Source organism: Antechinus flavipes, chromosome 2 (genome assembly GCF_016432865.1).
Source record: "Antechinus flavipes isolate AdamAnt ecotype Samford, QLD, Australia chromosome 2, AdamAnt_v2, whole genome shotgun sequence".
Lineage (NCBI taxonomy): Eukaryota > Metazoa > Chordata > Mammalia > Dasyuromorphia > Dasyuridae > Antechinus > Antechinus flavipes.
In genome coordinates, this window is record NC_067399.1 from 499,194,680 (window position 1) to 499,214,265 (window position 19,586).

The following is a 19,586-nucleotide window of genomic DNA, read 5'->3' on the forward strand; positions in this document are numbered from 1 at the left end:
AATCATCTGCTCCATTTTTCAGACATCCAAATACTATGCTTAGCATTCTCAAAGACTTCTGACTTGACAGTCAACTTTTTCTTCCCGTCTATAAAAGTGGAATAAGCACTTTTTCTCCTTAAGATTCTTGTGTTAGAACTGGAAGGCAAAATTAAAATATAAAGAATCCTACTGGTCACCTGAAAGACATCCCAAAATGAAAATTTCCACAAATGTAAGCCAGAAGTCCATTTCCAGGTTAAAAAGAAGAAAAAAAAATACTGGAAGCATGCAGAAGGAAAGTTCAAGTATCTAGAAATCACAGGACACACAAGATTTGGCAGCTACTATAACAAATAAGAAAAGTTTGGGATACCATAATCTAAAAGACATAAAGTAAGCTCATAACTAGGAATAACTTGCCCAGAAAAAAAGTGAGTATAATTCTCCAGGGAGAAAATGGACTTTTAGATGAAATATGACATCCAAATATTTCTGATGAAAAAAAAAACAGAACTTGGTAAAAACTTTAAAATGAAACACAGGAGTTAAATACATTTTAGAAATTTCAAGAGACTAAAAATGAATGAAGTGCTTGTGTTCATTCCTCCAAGTTATATATGATGACCTTGGACAGGGGATGTTCATTTAAAGTTCACAATTTTATAGTACCTTAAGTTTTATAGAATGCTTGCTTTCCATATAAGTTAAACATTCTCAAACTATCACAAATTAAACACAACTTTATTCTTAAACAGCAAATTTGCTAATTCTAAAATTAACATCCAATTTGAATCAACTATAAATAAATAGTTTTCTTTTGGTAAATAGTCACTTCAATCTTTCTCTAATCCTTAAATTTTGAATGAGGAAATATGCTCACTGTTAGAGGTGACTTAGACTGTTTCCTGGCTTCTTTATTCACCTTACCAAAAAAAAAAAAAAAAAAAAGCAAACCTGTCCAGCTGGTTTGTTAAGGTAAGGAATAGGACTGTTTGCTTCCATTGGCACATTTCTAACTTCACAAAGGAGCTGAATTTAGACACTGGGACTCTTTAGAGTATCCTAATTCTTTCAAATGTTAATGATATCAACCTTATACTGTTATATATGTATTCACATATATTCACATACATTCATACATTATATCCTTTGATCATCACAATAACACTATGAAGTATATATTGATTACCTCCATTTTATAAATGAGAAAAACAGTACTCATTCATATTTGGCAATTTGTCCATGGTTTTATGACTAACAAGTGACTAAAGGACAAGTTTTCTGACCAAGCTGGGGTTTTTTCCAGAGGAAAGGTAACTGACACTAACATGTATTACTACATGCAAAAACCTTAGGCAGAAAGGAACTGAAAGATCCAAGACGGTGCTTCCCTCTTAACTACCCAACAGTTGGTATTCTTAACTATCTCCTGTGAGGATGCTCCCTTAATAAGTACCATTGTCTCACAACACAAACAGGAAATTCTTAGGGATGACTAATATCAATCCTACCTGTGGACACTGAAACCACTTCCCTGTGACCTTGCTGTCACTACAGATAGGAGAGAGCTCCTTCCTATCCTTCATTTCTTTCCTTGGGTGAAATGTAGCAACTACTATCTAGCTGAAGGGCTAGGAAGAAAGATTTTGATAGAGCACCAGAATATATGCATCTAGGATATAACTATTTTGTGTGAATGCTTTGCAAATTGTGGGCCCTGAGGGTTCTTGTTTTCTTTATGTGGGACTTAAGTTAATAAGCATTTATAAAACATCCATAAAAACTGAGGCAGAAAAAAATACCTTAGGAGCCAAAATTAGGATGGAGAGTAACTGAAAAAAAAAAAATGGATTAAAGCATAGTCAGAGGGGGGAAAAGGGCCTGAGGTTATTTGTAAAGTAAACAAGCAGAGACCTATGACAGGAAACAACTATGTGTCAAAAACTAAGACTGCTCATGTTTCTTACATAATTAAAACAGCACAGTGCTAAGCATAAAAGTATCCTGAAATGATTATTTTATTCCAATGAAATCACAATATTTGGTACTGCTCTTACAATTCTTTTCATATATCTATTATATTAAATGTATATATCTCTTATTCTACTCCTACCCTCATTACACTGTAAGTTCTAAGAAGTGTCTTATATGAACATTACCTACAGTCTAGTCAAATGCTCATACATAGAAAGCATTCTATAAACATGTAGGAGTAGATGAATGATACTTAAAAAAAAAAAAAGTTTTGACTGAAAAATCTAAGCCTTAGTACATGAAAGGGTGGAAATTCAATTCTATTCAGCAGGAACTCTTAAATATCCACTATATGCAAAGTGAAGGATACACTTGAAATAGAGCTTTCTAAAAATTAGCTATCCAGGCAGAATAGAAATGAGGAAAAGAGAGAAGAAATGAATACTTCTAACCCATCCCTAAGCCCAAGTTGATAGAGAGAATCAAGACCAAAAGGCATCTGATTTGATTTGGATTTTATGGGAGTTTGTATTTGTTAGAAGTATAACATGCCAAAAGTCTTAGTTTGCTTAACAAAAGGGGTGGATACCTTCTGGAGGGGACCAGGATGGTATGAGTAATAATGGGTGGAGCTGATGTTTTAAGTTTATCAGCAATTACTATTTATTGTGACCTATTACTAAGCATAGCCCATATCTTCCTATAAGACTAGGGTTCTAGAAGCTCTGACGGTCTAAATCGGTCTCTGACACCAATATATACAATAATCGGGAGGGGTGGGGTCAGGGAGAGGGAGGCTGAAGAAAGAAGGCAGAAGAAAAATTAGAATTACGAAGTCCCTTCAGCAGGGTTTTCTAGTCCCCAATCTCTAGGTCATTAGGTAACATACAACATAATCTGCAATCACCTTTCTCTTTACCTCACAACTAGCCCCATCCCAGAAAAAACAGATGAGCCCCAGCCTTTCTTAAGTTCAGCTAAAAAGTACATCTCTGGAACAGGATTTTAAAATGCTGATTCAGAAGCCCTTTAAGCCCTCTTCTCAGCTATGCTCGCTAGACTAAGAAGACCAAGTCATTTCCTTATACCAAAGCCAGGGGGCAGGACCTTTTACTTACTAAATACACAAGGATGATTTTTAAAGTGTCCCAAGTCTTCCTCCTGGCAGTCAGTGAACTCTAACCTCAGTCAGGTCCTGACTTTCAATCCTGCAATCCAGTTATTTGCCAGCTCCCACACCATCTAGCACTCTCTCCTGCTGTTCTTTCCTAAGGCTGTGGGCCTCATTCTGCCTAGCGCAGGGGAAAAGTTTGTGACCTGGATGTTAGGAAACAGATTGTCCCACAGAGTCTGGATGGCCCAGTGCTACAGTCCGGCATTTTTCAAGCTCTGCTTCTACTCGAGGGGCTGCTTTTTGGATCGATGTCTGAATGTTATGAATGTTCCATTGTGTCCGCAGGAGGGCATCCTCCAGGGTGAAGACTCCATCTCGGGTCCGCCGCACCTGGGTACAGACGGCAGACGATTTCAGTTCCAACCCGATCTCATGCACCACTCGACGGAGCAGCTGCTGGGTCTCATGCATGCACTGAATTTCTGCACAGAGAAAGGAATGTAAGGAAGCATGTGAGTGCAGGAAGCAGGGAAGAAGAAAAGCAATCCATAAGAGGGAGCAGGAGGAAAGGGAATTGAGCAAGGCCAGAGTGAAAGAAATGCACTGGGGAACTTTTACAAAAAGAGATGCCAACCAACCCTGGGAACATGCCTCTCAATATAACCTTTGCTCGCTAGGATTCTGCATCAAAGAGTGATCTGGCACAAGATAGGAGTTCACTTGTTCTCTGAGGTCTGTTATCTGGCAATGTCCTGGCGCAGAGGCTGGGAAGAAGCTGGAGGCCCTAAGAGCCTGAGTAAGCCGCCACGGCATAGGATGATGTCGGGAGACCTCCTCTGCTCAGACCATCTGGGGTTGTCAGAAAGGGAGGTACTGCTAAGAGGACTGAGAACTGCCTGCCAGCCTTCCCCCAGGGTTACCTTCATGGGAGTCAAGGTCTATCATCCTCCTGCTCTCAGGCTGAGCAGGTTATCCACAGTCCCAAATCCTACCTAAAAGGAATTCAGGAGGAGCAAATTTGAGACATCGGATTCCTGTAATCAGCATTGGACTCTTGTCCATGGGCCGGATTAACCCTTTCACAGCCATTTCATAGGCCTCTTGAGTCTTCAAGTCGAGATTGGAATACCTAGGGAAGAAGATAACAATTTTCACTGATCACATCACAATAAGAGCTTGGAAATAAAGGTGATACGTTTTCCCATTCCTAACTCCAAATGGGGTTCTCTTGAAAGGTGTCCCTTTCCCTTTTGCCTAACCAAAAATACTTTAATGTCATGAAGGGCCAAGTAGATTCAATTCAATAAAAATTTATTGAGCAATTACAAGGTACTTTCGAAGATACACAAATAAAGACAAAACCCTTGTCCTTGGAGCGCTGATAATCTAATGGAGGAATAGATGAGGCCACAAAGAATACAAGATAAAATATAATCTAAGATGACATAGAAGACATACACACATCTTATGAAATATGATTCTATAATGGGAGAGATCACATCTGGCTGGAGAGAAATCAGGAAAGGTTTCAAAAAAGATAGCCTTTGACTTGGGCTTTAAAGAATAGATTAGGGGGCAACTAGGTGGTTCAGTAGATAGAGCATTAGCCCTGAAGTCAGGAAGACCTTAGTTCAAATCTGACCTCAGACCTAACTGAGTTTCAATTGATAAATGATGGACAGAAGCAGCTACACCCAAAGAAAGAACACTGGGAAACGAATGTGAACTATCTGCATTTTTGTTTTTCTTCCCGGGTTGTTTTTACCTTCTGAATCCAATTCTCCCTGTGCAACAAGAGAACTGTTCAGTTCTGCAAACATATATTGTATCTAGGATATACTGCAACATATCTAACATATATAGGACTGGTTGCCATCTAGGGGAGGGGGTAGAGGGAGGGAGGGGAAAAATCGGAACAGAAGCGAGTGCAAGGGACAATGTTGTAAAAAAAATTACCCTGGCATGGATTCTGTCAATATAAAGTTATTATAAAATTAAAAAATATATATTTAAAAAAAAAATCTGACCTCAGACACTTAATACTTCCTAACTGTTTGACTCTGGGCAAGTCACATGACCACAATTGCATCAGCAAAAAAAAAGAAAGAAAAAATACATTGGATAGGAGGGCAGTCAAGAATAAAGAATAATGAGCAAAGACAGAGACATGGTATGGTAATTTAAGGAACAGAAAATATTTCAGCTTGGCAAAAGAAGTAATGGGAGATATGGTTGAAAAGGTAGTTTGAAGGCATACTATATGGAAATATAAAAATATTTCCCAAATCTTCATACTCGGGATTACTTTTGTTTTCAGAATACTGAGAATTCTTGGCTTTTCCTCTAGAACATTGATAGATCAAACTCCTGACAAATGCCTTGAGCATCTCAAACCAGATTAAATGTGTTTGGAAACTGTTTCACAAAATAAACATAAGTGATGTTAATTTGTGTTTTTTTTATTTGAGTTTGATATCATTGTCATAGGCAATAGGGAACCAATGAAGGTTTTTGAGCAGCCTTTGGGGATGATCAATATGGTATTTTATGAACAGGAATCAGATCCAGGAGCAGCTGAAAAATCAATTATGATGTTGTTGCAATAATACAGAATTCTGGTCATAAGGGAAAAGAAATGAGATGAGACAACAGAACGAAATTCAATGAACATTTATTAAGTGGATACTATGTATACAAGGCCTATGTATAATGACAAAAGCAAAAATAAAATAAAAAAAGGAAAACAGCTGTTGTCCTCACAGAGCTTACTTTCTTGTGAAAGGGATACATCTGTATGCATATATATAAAAAAATTCCATGAAAGGGCTAAACAACTAAAAGGATGATCGACTTGCAAGATCTAGACTATAGGACTTGAAACTAATTTGATGTGAGAGTTGAGGGAAAAGTCATCTGTGACTCCCAAAATGTCAAGATACATTGATAGTCAATGATAGACAGAATCAGCTACACCCAGAGAAGGAACACTGGGAAATGAATATGGACTACTTGCATTTTTTCCCCCCAAGTTATTTTTACCTTTTGAATCCAATTCTTCTTGTGCAACAAGAGAACTGTTCAGTTCTGCACACATATATTGTCTCTAGGATATACTATAATATATTTAACATGTATAAGACTGCCAGCCACTTAGGTGAGGGGGTGGAGGGAGGGAAGGGAAAAGTCGGAACAGAAGTGAGTGCAAGGGATAATGTTGTAAATAATTACGCATGCATATGTTCTATCAATAAAAAGTTATAATTTTAAAAAAAGAGAGATACATTGATAGTGATGATGTCATTAGTTAAAATAGGGTAGTCAGAGAGTAAAACTAGTTTGGGGTGAGGGGAAGACAATTAGTTTTATTTTGGACTTAAGTCTAAGATGTTGGCAGGACATCTAGTGGATATATGATTTGGGAGCCAACTGTGTAGAAGGGATCATTAAAGCCACAGGAATAGATGAGATGGCAAAGGGAGAAAAAATGGAGAAAGAGGAGGAAATAATAGAATCTTGGTATCAGAAGATCATACATCAGAAGATGACAAATGTAGAAGCCAGAAAGGTAAAAAATCAGAATCTATAGATCCAAGGAACACTATAAAATTAACAGAAAGAAGGGAGTAAGAGTGCTACAAAGAAATTAAGGAAGTTGAGAGCTAAAAAATTTGGTAAAAAGGTAACTGGTAATTGGTTCTCCCCGTCTTGCCCAGGATGGAAGTATAGAAGCTAATCACTATTAGATCCTACTTGAATAGGAGCTCTGACCAGCTATTTTCTCAGTATCCCCCTGCTCCATGGATCTCATCATAGTAATACTGGACTTACTGTGGACACTTGATCAGCTTAGCAAACAGCTAAGAGCAATTCAGAACTCCCAAATTCAAGAGATCCAACGTCTGTCTTTAACCTCCCTGGTAGAGAACCAAACAAGTGTGCACCTGCTTCACTTTGCAAAGAACAGCAGTGAGGACTGCTTACAAATATTAGAAAGGTAATGAGTGAAGTAGAGAAGGTAATAATAAAGAGAACTCAAGGGAGTAATGATGTGAGGATTTGTTGTTCCTGTTTAAAATATAGATCATCTAACTTTGTATATAGACAGAAGGGAAGATGTTAATGAAGAGGAAGTGAAGAAATATGCAAGATAGCAACCAAAAAAGGAAGGTCTCAGAAGAATAAGGAGAAGATGAGATTGATTATAAATATGTGAGACAACCTAAGAAAGGAAGTCTAGAAAACAATTTATACAAGAACAGAAATGGTGTTAAAAAATGAACAAACTCTGAAAGACAAGAACTATGAACAATCAATGATCAACAAGGTCTCCAGAGGACTAGGATGGAGCATATTACATACATGCTGATCGAGAAGAAACAAGATGAAATACAAATATATACATCACCACTGTGCATTCCTTTTGCCTGACTATACTTACCTGTTGTGAAATGTTTTTTTTCTTTCTCGGTTTTCATTTGGAAGGTAGGTTTGGACAAAAGAGGGGGTAGCAGCAGTGAGGCAAGAAAAAAGGCTGACAACATTGTCATTCTTTTTCCAGTGCACAAAAGAGAACAGAAGGAAGTACAGACAAGTAGGACAATTGTGGTATGAAAAGGAGATTCATGGTTTCATATGAAATCTTTTTTTGTGTTTTGTGGTATAAAAAAACTTTTTAAAAATTCAGAATAAAAACTATTAAAATTTTTAAAAAGTCCTTTTTCAAGTAAACAAGGGAGATCCCACCAAATAATGAAAACACCTAAGCTTTTTCAGAAAAATGAAGCAGGGATGCCAGACCTGCAGGAAAGTGGACAAGTTCTGGGAATAGCAATGTGAGAAATCTGGCAGACAGAATATCTGAGTGACTTCCCTAGATGCTTTGGAGAATAGACAAGAAAGACATCTCACGACAAGAAGCACAGCCAAGACAGCATGGGTACTGGCGACAGACTGGATTCCAGCCTCTCATTGATCACTTCCAGTGCTAAAGGGTGACAGCAGGCAGTCCAGTCTTGACACTTACGTTACCATTGCCTTCTGATGGGAGCCTTGGATGACTGCCAGGATTCTGCTGAGCTTCTCTGGGGTCACATGATCTGGGAAAACCAATGGATATTAGAGCAGAATCACCTGCATGGCGTGGGGCAAGGGGAAGTTGCCTTCATCCCACTCAGGCCATGTCTCTTTATAGCTTCTCTAATTCCTCCTATTTCTCTCTCTAACCTCTGAGTGGGCCTGCATCCTGACAAGATTGGGCCTCGGCAACAAACAGATTCTGCTGTTCCCACAGCAACCCTCTGGCACATCTTGGGATGCTCACACCTTCCCACACAGCTCATCCATCAGGAGCCAGGACCCTAGTACTTAATGGTGTCTTTCTTCCCTCTCCCTCAGGGCAAGTGGAATGATAGCTTTGTGAAGCAGAGCATTAGCCAGCAGAGGAAGGGTTCTCCGGCTGATGCTGAAAAAGGCCTATTGTATATTTACCTGTCTTCCCTCCCTCCCCCCCCCAAACTGTCATAATCACCAAGGTGAATGAGTAAAGTTACTCAAATTCCACCCACATGCTTCCTTAGGCTCCATGTTTCTCTAATGTGATTTCTCTTCCTTTTAAAATTCTTTTTAGTCTAATTTCTTCATTATTAACACGATGTGGGAGAGCCCACAGTTTGATCTGTCCTTGTCCTGTACCTTCACATAAAAGGTTCTGGCAATATATGAGCCTCAGGCCACGGGGGAACTAATTGGAGACAAATATATCTGCTGTCACTACCCAAAGGTAAACCACTGGAGAAGTCAAGAGTAGTCTGCCTAGGATACAAGAATTCAGTGGGAATTTTGATTGAGGAGCAGACCTGCTAAGGAGGACTGAACAAAAGCACTTCAGATTCCTAGAATCTTAAAGTGACAATAGACCTTAGGAGTGCAGACAGCTACAAGATCATTGCAAGAATCAGAAGATGGATTTCCAGCTCCCATTTAAACATTTTGAGGGACACAAAACTCATAAAGCATCCTATTTCACTGTCAAGGAATTCTTGCTTATTTTATAGTGAACCAAAATCTGCTTCCTTAACTTTTGCCATAGCTATTGGCAGTATCCTGAAGACTAAACAGGGATACCAGGATGAAAGACTTTAAAAGCCAGAAGAGATCTAGTACAGCTCCCCCAGTTTAAACAAAAGAAAAATAAGACCCAGTGAGGTTTTAGGTGGTTTGGTCAAAGTCACACAGGTAATAAATACAAGAGTTAAGCAGATGGAGAGCATCAATTTTCTCATTCTTTCAACTGAACCCCACAGAAGCAGCTTAGCTTAGGTCTTTGGATCCTAAATTCAATGTTATTTTCTCTATCTTACTGAAACCCCCTACTCTTCTACTGAGTGTTAGCAAAGAGACTTTAAAGTCAAAACCCTTAAAGTCCTTGGAGAAGGACTAGAAACTTCACACAATTAACAACTCCAAGAATATTTATTCCCTGGTTCACTGGGCTTTCATATGCAATTACCATAAGTTGTCTTTTCAATCAGTCTTCCTTCATCTGAGAAGTCATCTGTGGCTTTGCCCAGGAGCCCACGAACTGTGTAATCCTTTGAGAAGGGAGATGGGGAACATCAATTTTCTCATTCTTTCAGCTGAACCCCACAGAAGCAGCTTAGCTGAACACTACAGCTCTGGAGCACCACTGGGATCACTACCAGATGGCCACTACCTTGCTGACTAAATTCCACAAAGTCAAGTGACAGCAATATTTATTATTCACCCACAGGTTAAGACAGTGAAGCAGACCATCAAATATACCATATATACATCAAATGTACCCAGTTTGCTAGGTATAGAGCAGTATATAACAGGCAATCCCTTCCCTCAAAAGTAGGTCTTCTTTGTTTCTGACTATTTATTTCTTTTTGGAATATTTCTACCTCCTTGTTGGGATTTAGTTTTTAAGGAGCACAACTTTTATGAAGGGAATAAAATCCAGGCTACAAAAAGAGCTAAGCGCTATGAAAATAAAATAGGTAGCCCTTTCCCATCATTAAGCCTAACCTTCTGTATATTTACCTGTCTCCTCTTTCATTCAAAACCTTCCAAAATTTGGTTCAAAGCAGTTTTATCCCCTACACCAAGATAAACTTGAAATGGATTCATGACTTAAGACATAAAGGTGATACTATAAACAAATCAGGGAAAGTTTATCAAATCTTTGGAGAAGGGAGGTATTTATGATCAAACAAAAAATAGTATTATGACATGCAAAATGGATAATTTTAATTACATTAAATTAAAAAAACTTTGCACAAACAACCCCAATATAGTCAAGATTACAAAGGAAGCCGAAAGCTGGGAAACAATTTTTATAGTCAGTGTTTCACATAAAGATCTCATTTTTAAAATATGGAAAACTCAGTCAAAATTATAAGAATACAAGTAATTCCCTAATTGATAAATAGTCAAAGGATATGAATAGACACTTTCCAGATGAAATTAAAACTATCTATAGTCATATGAAAAAATGTTCCAAATCACTATTGACTAAAAAATGCAAATTAAAATAACTCTGAGGTACCAACTCATATCTATCAGATTGGCAAATATGACAGGAAAAGATAATGACAAATATTGGAGGGGATGTAGGAAAACTGATACATTGTTAGTGGAGTTGTGAATTAATCTAGCCATTGTAGAGACCAATTTGAAACTATGCCCAAAGGACCATAAAACTGTGTGTATCCTTTGATTCAGCAGTGCCTCCACCACTGAGTCTGTTTCCTAAAAAGATCATAAAAGAGGGAAAAGGACTCACATGTGCAAAAATGTTTCTAGCAGCTCTTTTTGTAGCAAGGAACTGGAAACTGAGTGGATGCCCATCAGTTGGAGAATGGCTGAATAAGTTATGGTATATGAAGGTTATGGAATATTATTGTTCTGTAAGAAACGATCAGCAGGATGATTTCAGAGAGGCCTGGAAAGACTTACATGAACTGATACAAAGTGAAGTGAATAGAACCAGGAGACTATTGCTCATAGTAACAAAAAGACTGTATGATGATCAACTATGATAAACTTAGGTCTTCTCAGCAATACAGTGATCCAAGATAATTCTAATAGATTTGGGGTAGAAAATATGCATCATCTGCATCCAGAGAAAGAACTATGGAGGCTGAATGTGGATGGAAGAATAGTATTTTCACCTTTTGTTTTTTTTTTTTCCTTTCTCATCAAAGCGTTTTCTCATTTTAAAGAAGTTTTGATTTTTTTCTTTCCCAATGTGACTAATATGGAAATATGTTAACAAATTATTGCACATGTATAACATATCAGATTGCTGGCTATTGTGGGGTTGTAGGGTAAAGGAGAGAGGAAGAAAAAAAATTTTGAACTCAAATTTCACAAAAATGAATGTTTAAAACTATCTTTATACCTAATTAGAAAAAATAAAATACTATTAACATAAAACAAAAACCAGTATTATCTCTTGATGTTCAACTTTGTAAATTCTCTCCTCTTAGCAAACTGGCCTACAATGTTTGGTCCCCCAAACATATTGTACAGTGATCCTCCATACTTTCAAGGTCCAATTTCCCCTCCTGCTTTAGCTTCAAATAACATCTTTTCTAAATTTATACCCCAGGTTAATACACTTCATTCCATGAACCCTTCCTAATACATAGTGACCTCTCCCTCCCTGCTCTGAACTTCATCAGGGCCTCTCTGTTCTATTCAGTGGACTGCAATGAATCCCACACACCCAGTGCTGTCTTGCAATATCTTTTTCAGTATTACTTAACTCTTCATGTAAATACATGTGCCTTCTCATGTAAATACATATGCAGGTGATGACTAAGTATTTTCTGAATGAATAAATGAATGACTTTAAGAGTCTTAAGGACAGGAACTATGTCTTCTGTTCTTTTGCAGTCCTTACAATACCAAACACCTGGCCTTTCACACTACAGGTACTTAATAAAAGTTAATTAATTAATTCTCTCCCTAGCTCCTCTTCCCCCCACCAGAAGCTGGATGAATTCCTTTCTTCCAGATTCCAGGTGTAGGTAAGAGGTTATGAGACCCATTCAGGTGTTATAGCCTGAAGTACCAAGTTCAGGCCTTGGGGAAGAAAAATAATAAGCCCTTACCTTTGAACCCTTGTACTTCACAAGGAATTTCACAATCCAAAACCTTTGCAGATTTTCATAACAAACATATGAAGTTCAGTAAAACAGGAATTATGATCCCCACCCATTTTACAAATGAAGAAACTGAGACTAATTAAATGATTCATTGGAGATCACTTAGCTAATCACTAGAACTACACACCCACAGCAAGTACCTTGGTGAGATGGGCATTGTAGATGTCTGTGAGCAGCTTGTTTCCACGTCCCACACCGAGCACTAAAAGATACCAATTTGACAGTTCAATTACAGAGCTCCCCAGACCCTTCAAGCCTAAGAAATTTCCACCATTAGAATCACTGTCCAGTAGATGCCTAAGCTATCACACCAGTGGTTCTTGCTCTAATTCTTCCTTGATTTACAAACCTTTTTTCTTAACCCTATTGTCCTATCCCATCACAGAAGGGTAATAAGCATATAAAATTCTGGCCTAAGATTTTTCTGGACGAGTTCTGGCCTCAGTTTTTTGATCTGGTTGAAGGAGAAAATTTCTCCTAATCTCTCATGTAGAGTAAAGAAAAAGGACAGCAAGGGAGGAGAGGGAGAAAAATTTGGAAAACAAGGTTTTGAAAACTATCTTTGCATGTATTTGAAAAAATAGAATACTATTAATTTAAAAAAAAAAAAGTACAGCAAAATGAGATTATGTCTGTCCAGCCTGAATCTAACTGGGGATTGGGGGGTTGGGAGAAATAAAGGAAAAAAATACAAAGGACTGACTATGACTGGACCCATCTAGAGGATGTGGTCACTGACTCCTCAGCCACAAACAGCACTGAGGCAGCTGCCAGCTGGCTGTCATCCCTCTGAACCAGGACACTGTGCTTTCTGATGACAGATACATCCAAGTGCCTACCGACAGGACCAGAACCACATGCTCATACATCCTAAATGTGATCATGTACTTCCTGATTCCTGGCCCTAGGACAAATCCAAAAGTTTTAACTACCCTCATTGGCCTATAACTTCTACCCTAACATATCAAAGACTTGGGTCAAGTGAGGGTCAGGAAAAGGAATTAGAATAGCAGAGCAAGGAACAAGGAATGACTGTAGGAAAGATTCTAAGCAACTTCTTTTGGCCTTGACACAAAATTTCACACTCCTTTGATGGGGGTTGGGAGGGACAATTACATTCTCTTTCATCCTTCCCCTCCTCCTTTGGGCAGTTATCGCTTGTTAATCCCACCCTCCAAGAAGCCATCTTCCTCTCCCACACATCCCAAGACATTACAGCTCTGCCTACCAAGCACTCCAGATGACTTGACATCCAGTCGGTGCCCAACGCCCACCTTCACACTGGTGTATTTTGGCCCTCTCACTGGAAAGAGATGAGATATGTGAAGTTCCTGGATTAATGTAACAGTAGCATTTCTGGAGCCCCAGAAAAAAAAGAACTCTTCAGAAATCACTGAGAATTCTGGAAATAGGACTGGGTTTGAGATAGGGGTGGGGTTGTGTAAGGTTTTCCTCCAATTTTTCAATCAACTTCAGTCAGTGATTGGTTATCAAGACTTTTTTGTTTGAAATATTTTGCTCCAAAGAAATCCAAACCAGAACCAGTTCTGGATTATATATCCCATTAGTACTGGTCATAAAAAGTCCACTTTCTTCTCCCTGAAGACATAATTATTTCCTTGAGCCCAGGGATGAAACTGAGCTATGATTGCTTCTAAGCACAAATAGGAAAGAAAAAATATACTCAAAAGGATTTTCCTTGTGCATAAATGATTCCCAGACTAACTCTGATCTCAGAGTAAATACTTCTATCAAGGGATGGCATAAACCCTGTCATTTGTCCCCATGATTGCAAGGTTTGTCCCCATGATTGTAAGGCTCTGAGAAGACTGAAAATATGAAGTCAGGGCACCTAGTTCCATGTCTAGACCCACTTTAATAAGTGTCCCTGGACCTACCCTCCAGGGCAATTGAATTTTTCATCAGAGAAATGACAAAGTAGCATGCAATGCTTATACTTCTAACCAGGAATTGGCAAGCTACTGCCCTGACTGTTTCTGCATGACTAAAAATGATTTTATCATTTAAAAACGGCTTTTTTTTTTTTTTAGCTCACAGGCCTCACAAGTAGTGGACCAAATTTGACTCGCAGACAGTAGTTTGCCAACCACTTTTCTAAAGGATGAGGGGAACGCTGTAGAAGTAGCCAGCAGGCCCAGAATAAATGACCTGACATCATCAGGATTTTCCAGTGCATTTATTTTGCTTATTTCCTATTTACTTATCTTGGGGCAGCAAAGAGATAGATCAACAGATTCAAAGTTGTAAGATCTCAGTTCAAATACTAAACTTCACCATTTACTTTCAGCATAGCCTAACAGTAAGTCACTTTTATATCTCTGGGTATCCATTTCTTAACCTATAGACCAAGGGTACATTTAAAATCCCTTGTAGCTATAAACCTGAGAGTTTGCCTCTTCCTTATCCCACAATCCTTGGCAATTATCCTCCAACAATTTATTCCATTATTCTAGTCTTGGATAATGATATGGTATTCCTGAAACCATGTATATACTATAAGTTTATAATATTTAATCTCAATTGAGCCATTAATACAAGGCATTTTCCCCTAATCATTATGCACTAGTATTCATTTCTAATTGGCTCCCAAAGATACTGGTCTAACCTCTTGCACTATTTATAAACATATGTAATATATATACTGGCCCATAATTATAGGAAGCATTAGTTAGGAAATTGCCCAGTGCTTTCAATAACCTCCAGCTTTTTGCCAACAACTCTCTAGAATGATTCCATCCCCTCTCATCTTTTCAAGCAGATTATTCCCATTCTCACCTCCAACTTTCTTTAACCTTTCATTTCTCCCTACCTATTCTGACCTTGCTGGATATAAACATGTCAAATCTTCCCCATCCTTAAGAAATATTCACCAGATCCTACCATCCCCATTTCTCCTCCTCCTTCTCCCTTTCTCAATCAAACTTCTTGAAAAAGGCCTCTACACTTGGCATTCCCAACTTCCCTCCTCTCATTCTTTTCTTTTTTTTTTTCCTTCCTCACATTCTCTTCTACACCCTATGCAATCTGATTTCTTACCTTATCATTCAATTGAAACAGTTCTCTCCAAAGTTACAAATAGTCTCTTAATTGCCGATCTTTTCTCTGGAGCTTCTGAAGCTACAGAATACTCATCTCTTGATGTTCTAAGACACAGTTCTTTCAGGGTTCTCCTCCTACCCTTCTGGCCCTGCCTTCTCAATCTCCTTTGCTGGATCTTCATCCTGGCTTCCACCCCACCCTCAACTGTGGGTAATCCCTGGAGGTTCAGTCCTTTTCTTTAGGGCAAATAAGGAAAAGGCCACTTTTCTTTATTCACCCTACACTCATATGATTAGTGCAGATCATGGCCAAAAGTATATATCTAGCCCTAATTTCTTTCCTGGATCACCAGCTAAATAGTACATACTTTGAACTCAGCATCTCAAACTCAGAAAGCCTAAAATAGAACTATTTTCCTTTCCCCCATCCCAGCTCCAACTATAACATTCTCCATCATTTCTCTGTTCCTGCTGCAGATACCTACCTCTACCATCCTTTGTCACTTGGGACATCTCAGGACACATACTGCTTTCTTTCACTCATCTCATACATTCAATCAGTTACCCAATCTTATCATGTTTTCTTATCTCTCTTTTACTGACCTTCTCTCCAATCACAATTTCATTGCCTCTCACCTGCACTACTAAAATAATGTTGGTCTCTAGATCTACTCCAACTAATCTCCTGTGCAACCAATAAATGTACTTTCCTAGGGTTCAATTCTGATCCTGTTATCGCCCCCCAAACACACTCAATAAGCCTTCTGACCCTCTTACTTCCACTCTCACAATTTAATAAAACATGGTTCTTTATTACCTATAGTATTCAATATAAACTTTTTTGTTAGCTGCTAAAACTCTATACTATCTGGCTTTCTTATACCTTCTCCCCCACATACACACTCTATGACCCTGCCATACTGGCCATATCCACAGTACTCTTACCTTCCGTTTCTGTGGTTTTAATTGGCTGTTCCCCACCTTCAAACCCTCAAGCCCCCTGCCCAGTGCACTCTCTGAGATTCACTCTATGACTATCTCAGCCTCTTAGATTTCTTAGGCACCTTGAAGACTCAATTCAAGTGCTACTTTCTACACTGTCCTTCTTCAACAGCCCCACCTGTTGTATCCTTCTTCCCTATACTACCTTGTACATATAGAATGTATAAGCATACATGTACATGTTGTCTCTCCCATTAGAACAAGGGCTCTTGACTTGAGGTCCATAGAAAGGAGAGATTTTAGGGGATCCATGAACTTGAATGGGAAAAAAATACAAATTAATTTTAATATAATTGTTTCCTTTGTGATCCCATTTTATGCATTTAAAAATCTATTCTGAACTAAGAGCTCGTTGTACATAGTAACAGCAAGTTTATGTGATAAATAGCTATGATAGACTTAGCTCTTTTTAGCAATGCCTTCATCTAGGACAATTCCAATAGAGTAAGGATGGAAAATGCCATCCGCAACCAGAGAGAGCACTATGAAGACTGAATGTGGATTACAGTATAGTGTTTTTGCCTTTTTTTTTGCCTTTTTCTTTCTCATGTTTTTTCTCTTTTGATCTGGCTTTTCTTGCACAACACGACAAATATGGAAATGTCTAGAAGGATTGTACACATTAAACCTATATCGGATTGCTTGCTGCCTTGGGGAGGAAGATAGTGGGGGAAAGAGACAGAAAAAATTTGAAAGATAAAATCTTACAGAATTGAATGTGGAAAATAAAACAACACAGAAAATCTCCAAAAACAAAAACCTCTTCTGAGATGTGTTCTATCAGTTTCCTCAGATACCGAAGGATCCAAGACACAAAAAAAGATTAAGAACTGCCTTAGAATGTGAGCTTGAGGGCAGAAACTTTTATTTTAAAAAATTCTTTTCACCAATAACTGTTATAGTCTTCATATGTATAATTCTACATTGCTTGTCTTTTTAATGGGTATGAAAGAAGCATGAAGGAGGTTGAGAATTTGGAATTCACAAGTTTTTTTAAAACAAATAATTAAAAATCCAGGCCTCTCCCTCCCACCACCCCCCCTCCCAAAAAAAAAATGCCCATGGTTTCTTGGTAGGCACTTAAATAATTGTTGCATTGAATTGCATCCCTTGCCTGCTTTATGGAGGCAATCCCTCTAACGATCCCCAAAACATCTTACCTAATGAGTGTTCAGAAAGGGCTGGAACACTTTTGGCTATGAGGGTTAGTTCTCCCTCTTCACTTTCTTCCTTGGGGGCAAGCAGGAATCTGATGTGCTCTTTAGGGGTATATTGTTTCTTTAAGTTAAGACCTGCAAGATGAATAGGTGGTATGGGGCAATAGAGGAAAATTAAAAGATGACACAGTTTGGATTTTAGGAACTAGTTCTGGGCCTGGGGCTATTCTTCTAACCTTGCCCAAGACACTTCTAATATTAGATACCTGTTTTCCTGGTAAAATGAGGAAAATGGAATCGAGGTGACCTTTTAAAGCCCTAGTCTAATTCAGAGGCCAAGAACAGTTCTCAGTGGCAGAAGCCAGAGGATCATAGACAACCTAAGTGTCCAGGAACCAGACTGGTAGCCTTGGAGTTCAAAGCCTTAATTCAGAATCCTCCATTGGACACTTACTAGCTGTATGATCCTGGGCAAGTCACTTAATCTCTGCCTTCCAGTTTCCTCATCTGCATTAAAAGGATAACAGTAGTTACTTCACGAGATGTTGTCAGAACTAAATGAGATCTATGTAAAGTGACTTGCAAACTTAAAACAGCTTATATAAATATTAGTTCTAAGGGAAGAAGCATGAAAAAACCCCTGTGGAATGGTTTCCTAGTCTCTAAAAGAGGGGATGGAGAGATTGGTTTATCAGATGTCTGCTATTCTACAATTTTAAAATCTAAAATACTAAAATCTAGGGCCCTGGGAAGGAGGCAATAAAGGAAATCTTGCTTGAGGAGGGGAGAGGGCCTTGGTAGGGGGAAGGAACGAGGAAATTATAGATAGATTATACTAATAAGAGTTTACTATTTATTAGAATTGCATATGTACAAGCTATATTAGATTACTTGCTGTCTGGGGGAAAAGGATGCAGAAGAAAAATTTGAAACAAAGTTTTGTAAGGGTTAATGCTGAAAACTATCTTTGCATATATTTTTTAAAATAAAAAGCTATTATTATTATTTTAAAGAATTTACTATATGGCAGGCACAAAACATGCTTATTGTAATGAGAAAGAGCAAGCTACTATAAATAAATCCAAGGAGGAGAGGTCCAGTCACATGGAGAGGGTGGGCTGGGGAGAATGCTAAAAGAGGAGGTAGGGGGAGGCAGCTAGGGGGCGCAGTGGCTAGAGCACCAGCCTGAAGTCAGGAGGACCTGAGTTCAAATCCAGCCTCAAGACACTAAACACTTCCTAGCTGTGTGACCCTGGGCAAGTCACTTAACCCCAATTGCCTCAGCAAAGAGGATGTAGGAGATCATCTAGCCAAGACTTCTGAAATTTTTCCCACTTTCAACTCTTTTTCACTCAAAAAATTTTACAGGACCCTGGACATAAAAGTATACAAATTAAACATTTACTGATAAGAAATCATAAAGAACTTTATTTAAAAATAATTCTTTGGTACACGTATATTGTTTATTTTTACATAAATAATTAAATCCTGAGGGAACATTTTACTTTTACTATTTTTAATTTTTTTTAACTTTTTGCTATTTTATTATTATTTCTTTTACTATTTTTACTATTGCCAAATTTTTTGTGACCCTCACATTCAGTTACATGACACCAGATAGGGTCGCGAACCACATTTAAAAAGCTTTGATCTAGTGCAAAACTGCTCGTTTTTAGAGATGACGAAACAGAGGGGAGTGACTTATCCAAGATCACACAGCAAGTCTAACCCATAGAGTGGCCTCTTACTAAGTGTTCGAAGCATTAAGTGAAATTAGTGCATAGAGCCGGCCATAGAGAAGAGGAAAGGAACCAGGGAGGAGTACAAGGGCCAGGGAACGAAGTTGTTCACCCTTCAGGAGCTTAAACTCCACAGTGTCCCGCAGATGTTTCCAGTTCAATCCAGGTGGCTTGTAGACCGCGAAGAGTCCATGCAGACGACTCCATTCTAAGGACCCCATGCTTACGGTCCCTGGAAAACACCGGAAGTGACATAACTAGTGACCAGGAAATCTGGCCCTTCGCTGGGCGCCGCCATACTCGTTGGCCGGAAGTGGTACTTTCTTACTGTCCTAGAGAGAAACATGATTCAGGCCGAGAATAGGACT

General features: G+C 38.5%; 1 protein-coding gene across 3 annotated transcripts; it reads right to left on the bottom strand.

The window, feature by feature from the left end:
• Window positions 1-1,970: 1,970 nt before the first annotated feature.
• TRUB2 (TruB pseudouridine synthase family member 2) lies at window positions 1,971-19,449 on the bottom strand. Of its 3 annotated transcripts, none has more exons than XM_051980097.1 (8): window positions 19,331-19,449; window positions 17,483-17,614; window positions 13,490-13,564; window positions 12,402-12,463; window positions 9,579-9,660; window positions 8,094-8,166; window positions 4,063-4,199; window positions 1,971-3,552 (listed from the first exon to the last, which is right to left on the bottom strand). In XM_051980097.1, exons 1-8 carry the CDS (start codon window positions 19,437-19,439, stop codon window positions 3,281-3,283), a joined length of 942 nt encoding a protein of 313 aa, XP_051836057.1. In that variant the 5' UTR covers window positions 19,440-19,449; the 3' UTR covers window positions 1,971-3,280. The 3 variants fall into 3 exon arrangements, with proteins under 3 accessions (XP_051836057.1, XP_051836059.1, XP_051836058.1); XM_051980099.1 differs by having other exon boundaries at window positions 19,228-19,423; XM_051980098.1 differs by lacking the exon at window positions 13,490-13,564.
• Window positions 19,450-19,586: the final 137 nt, after the last annotated feature.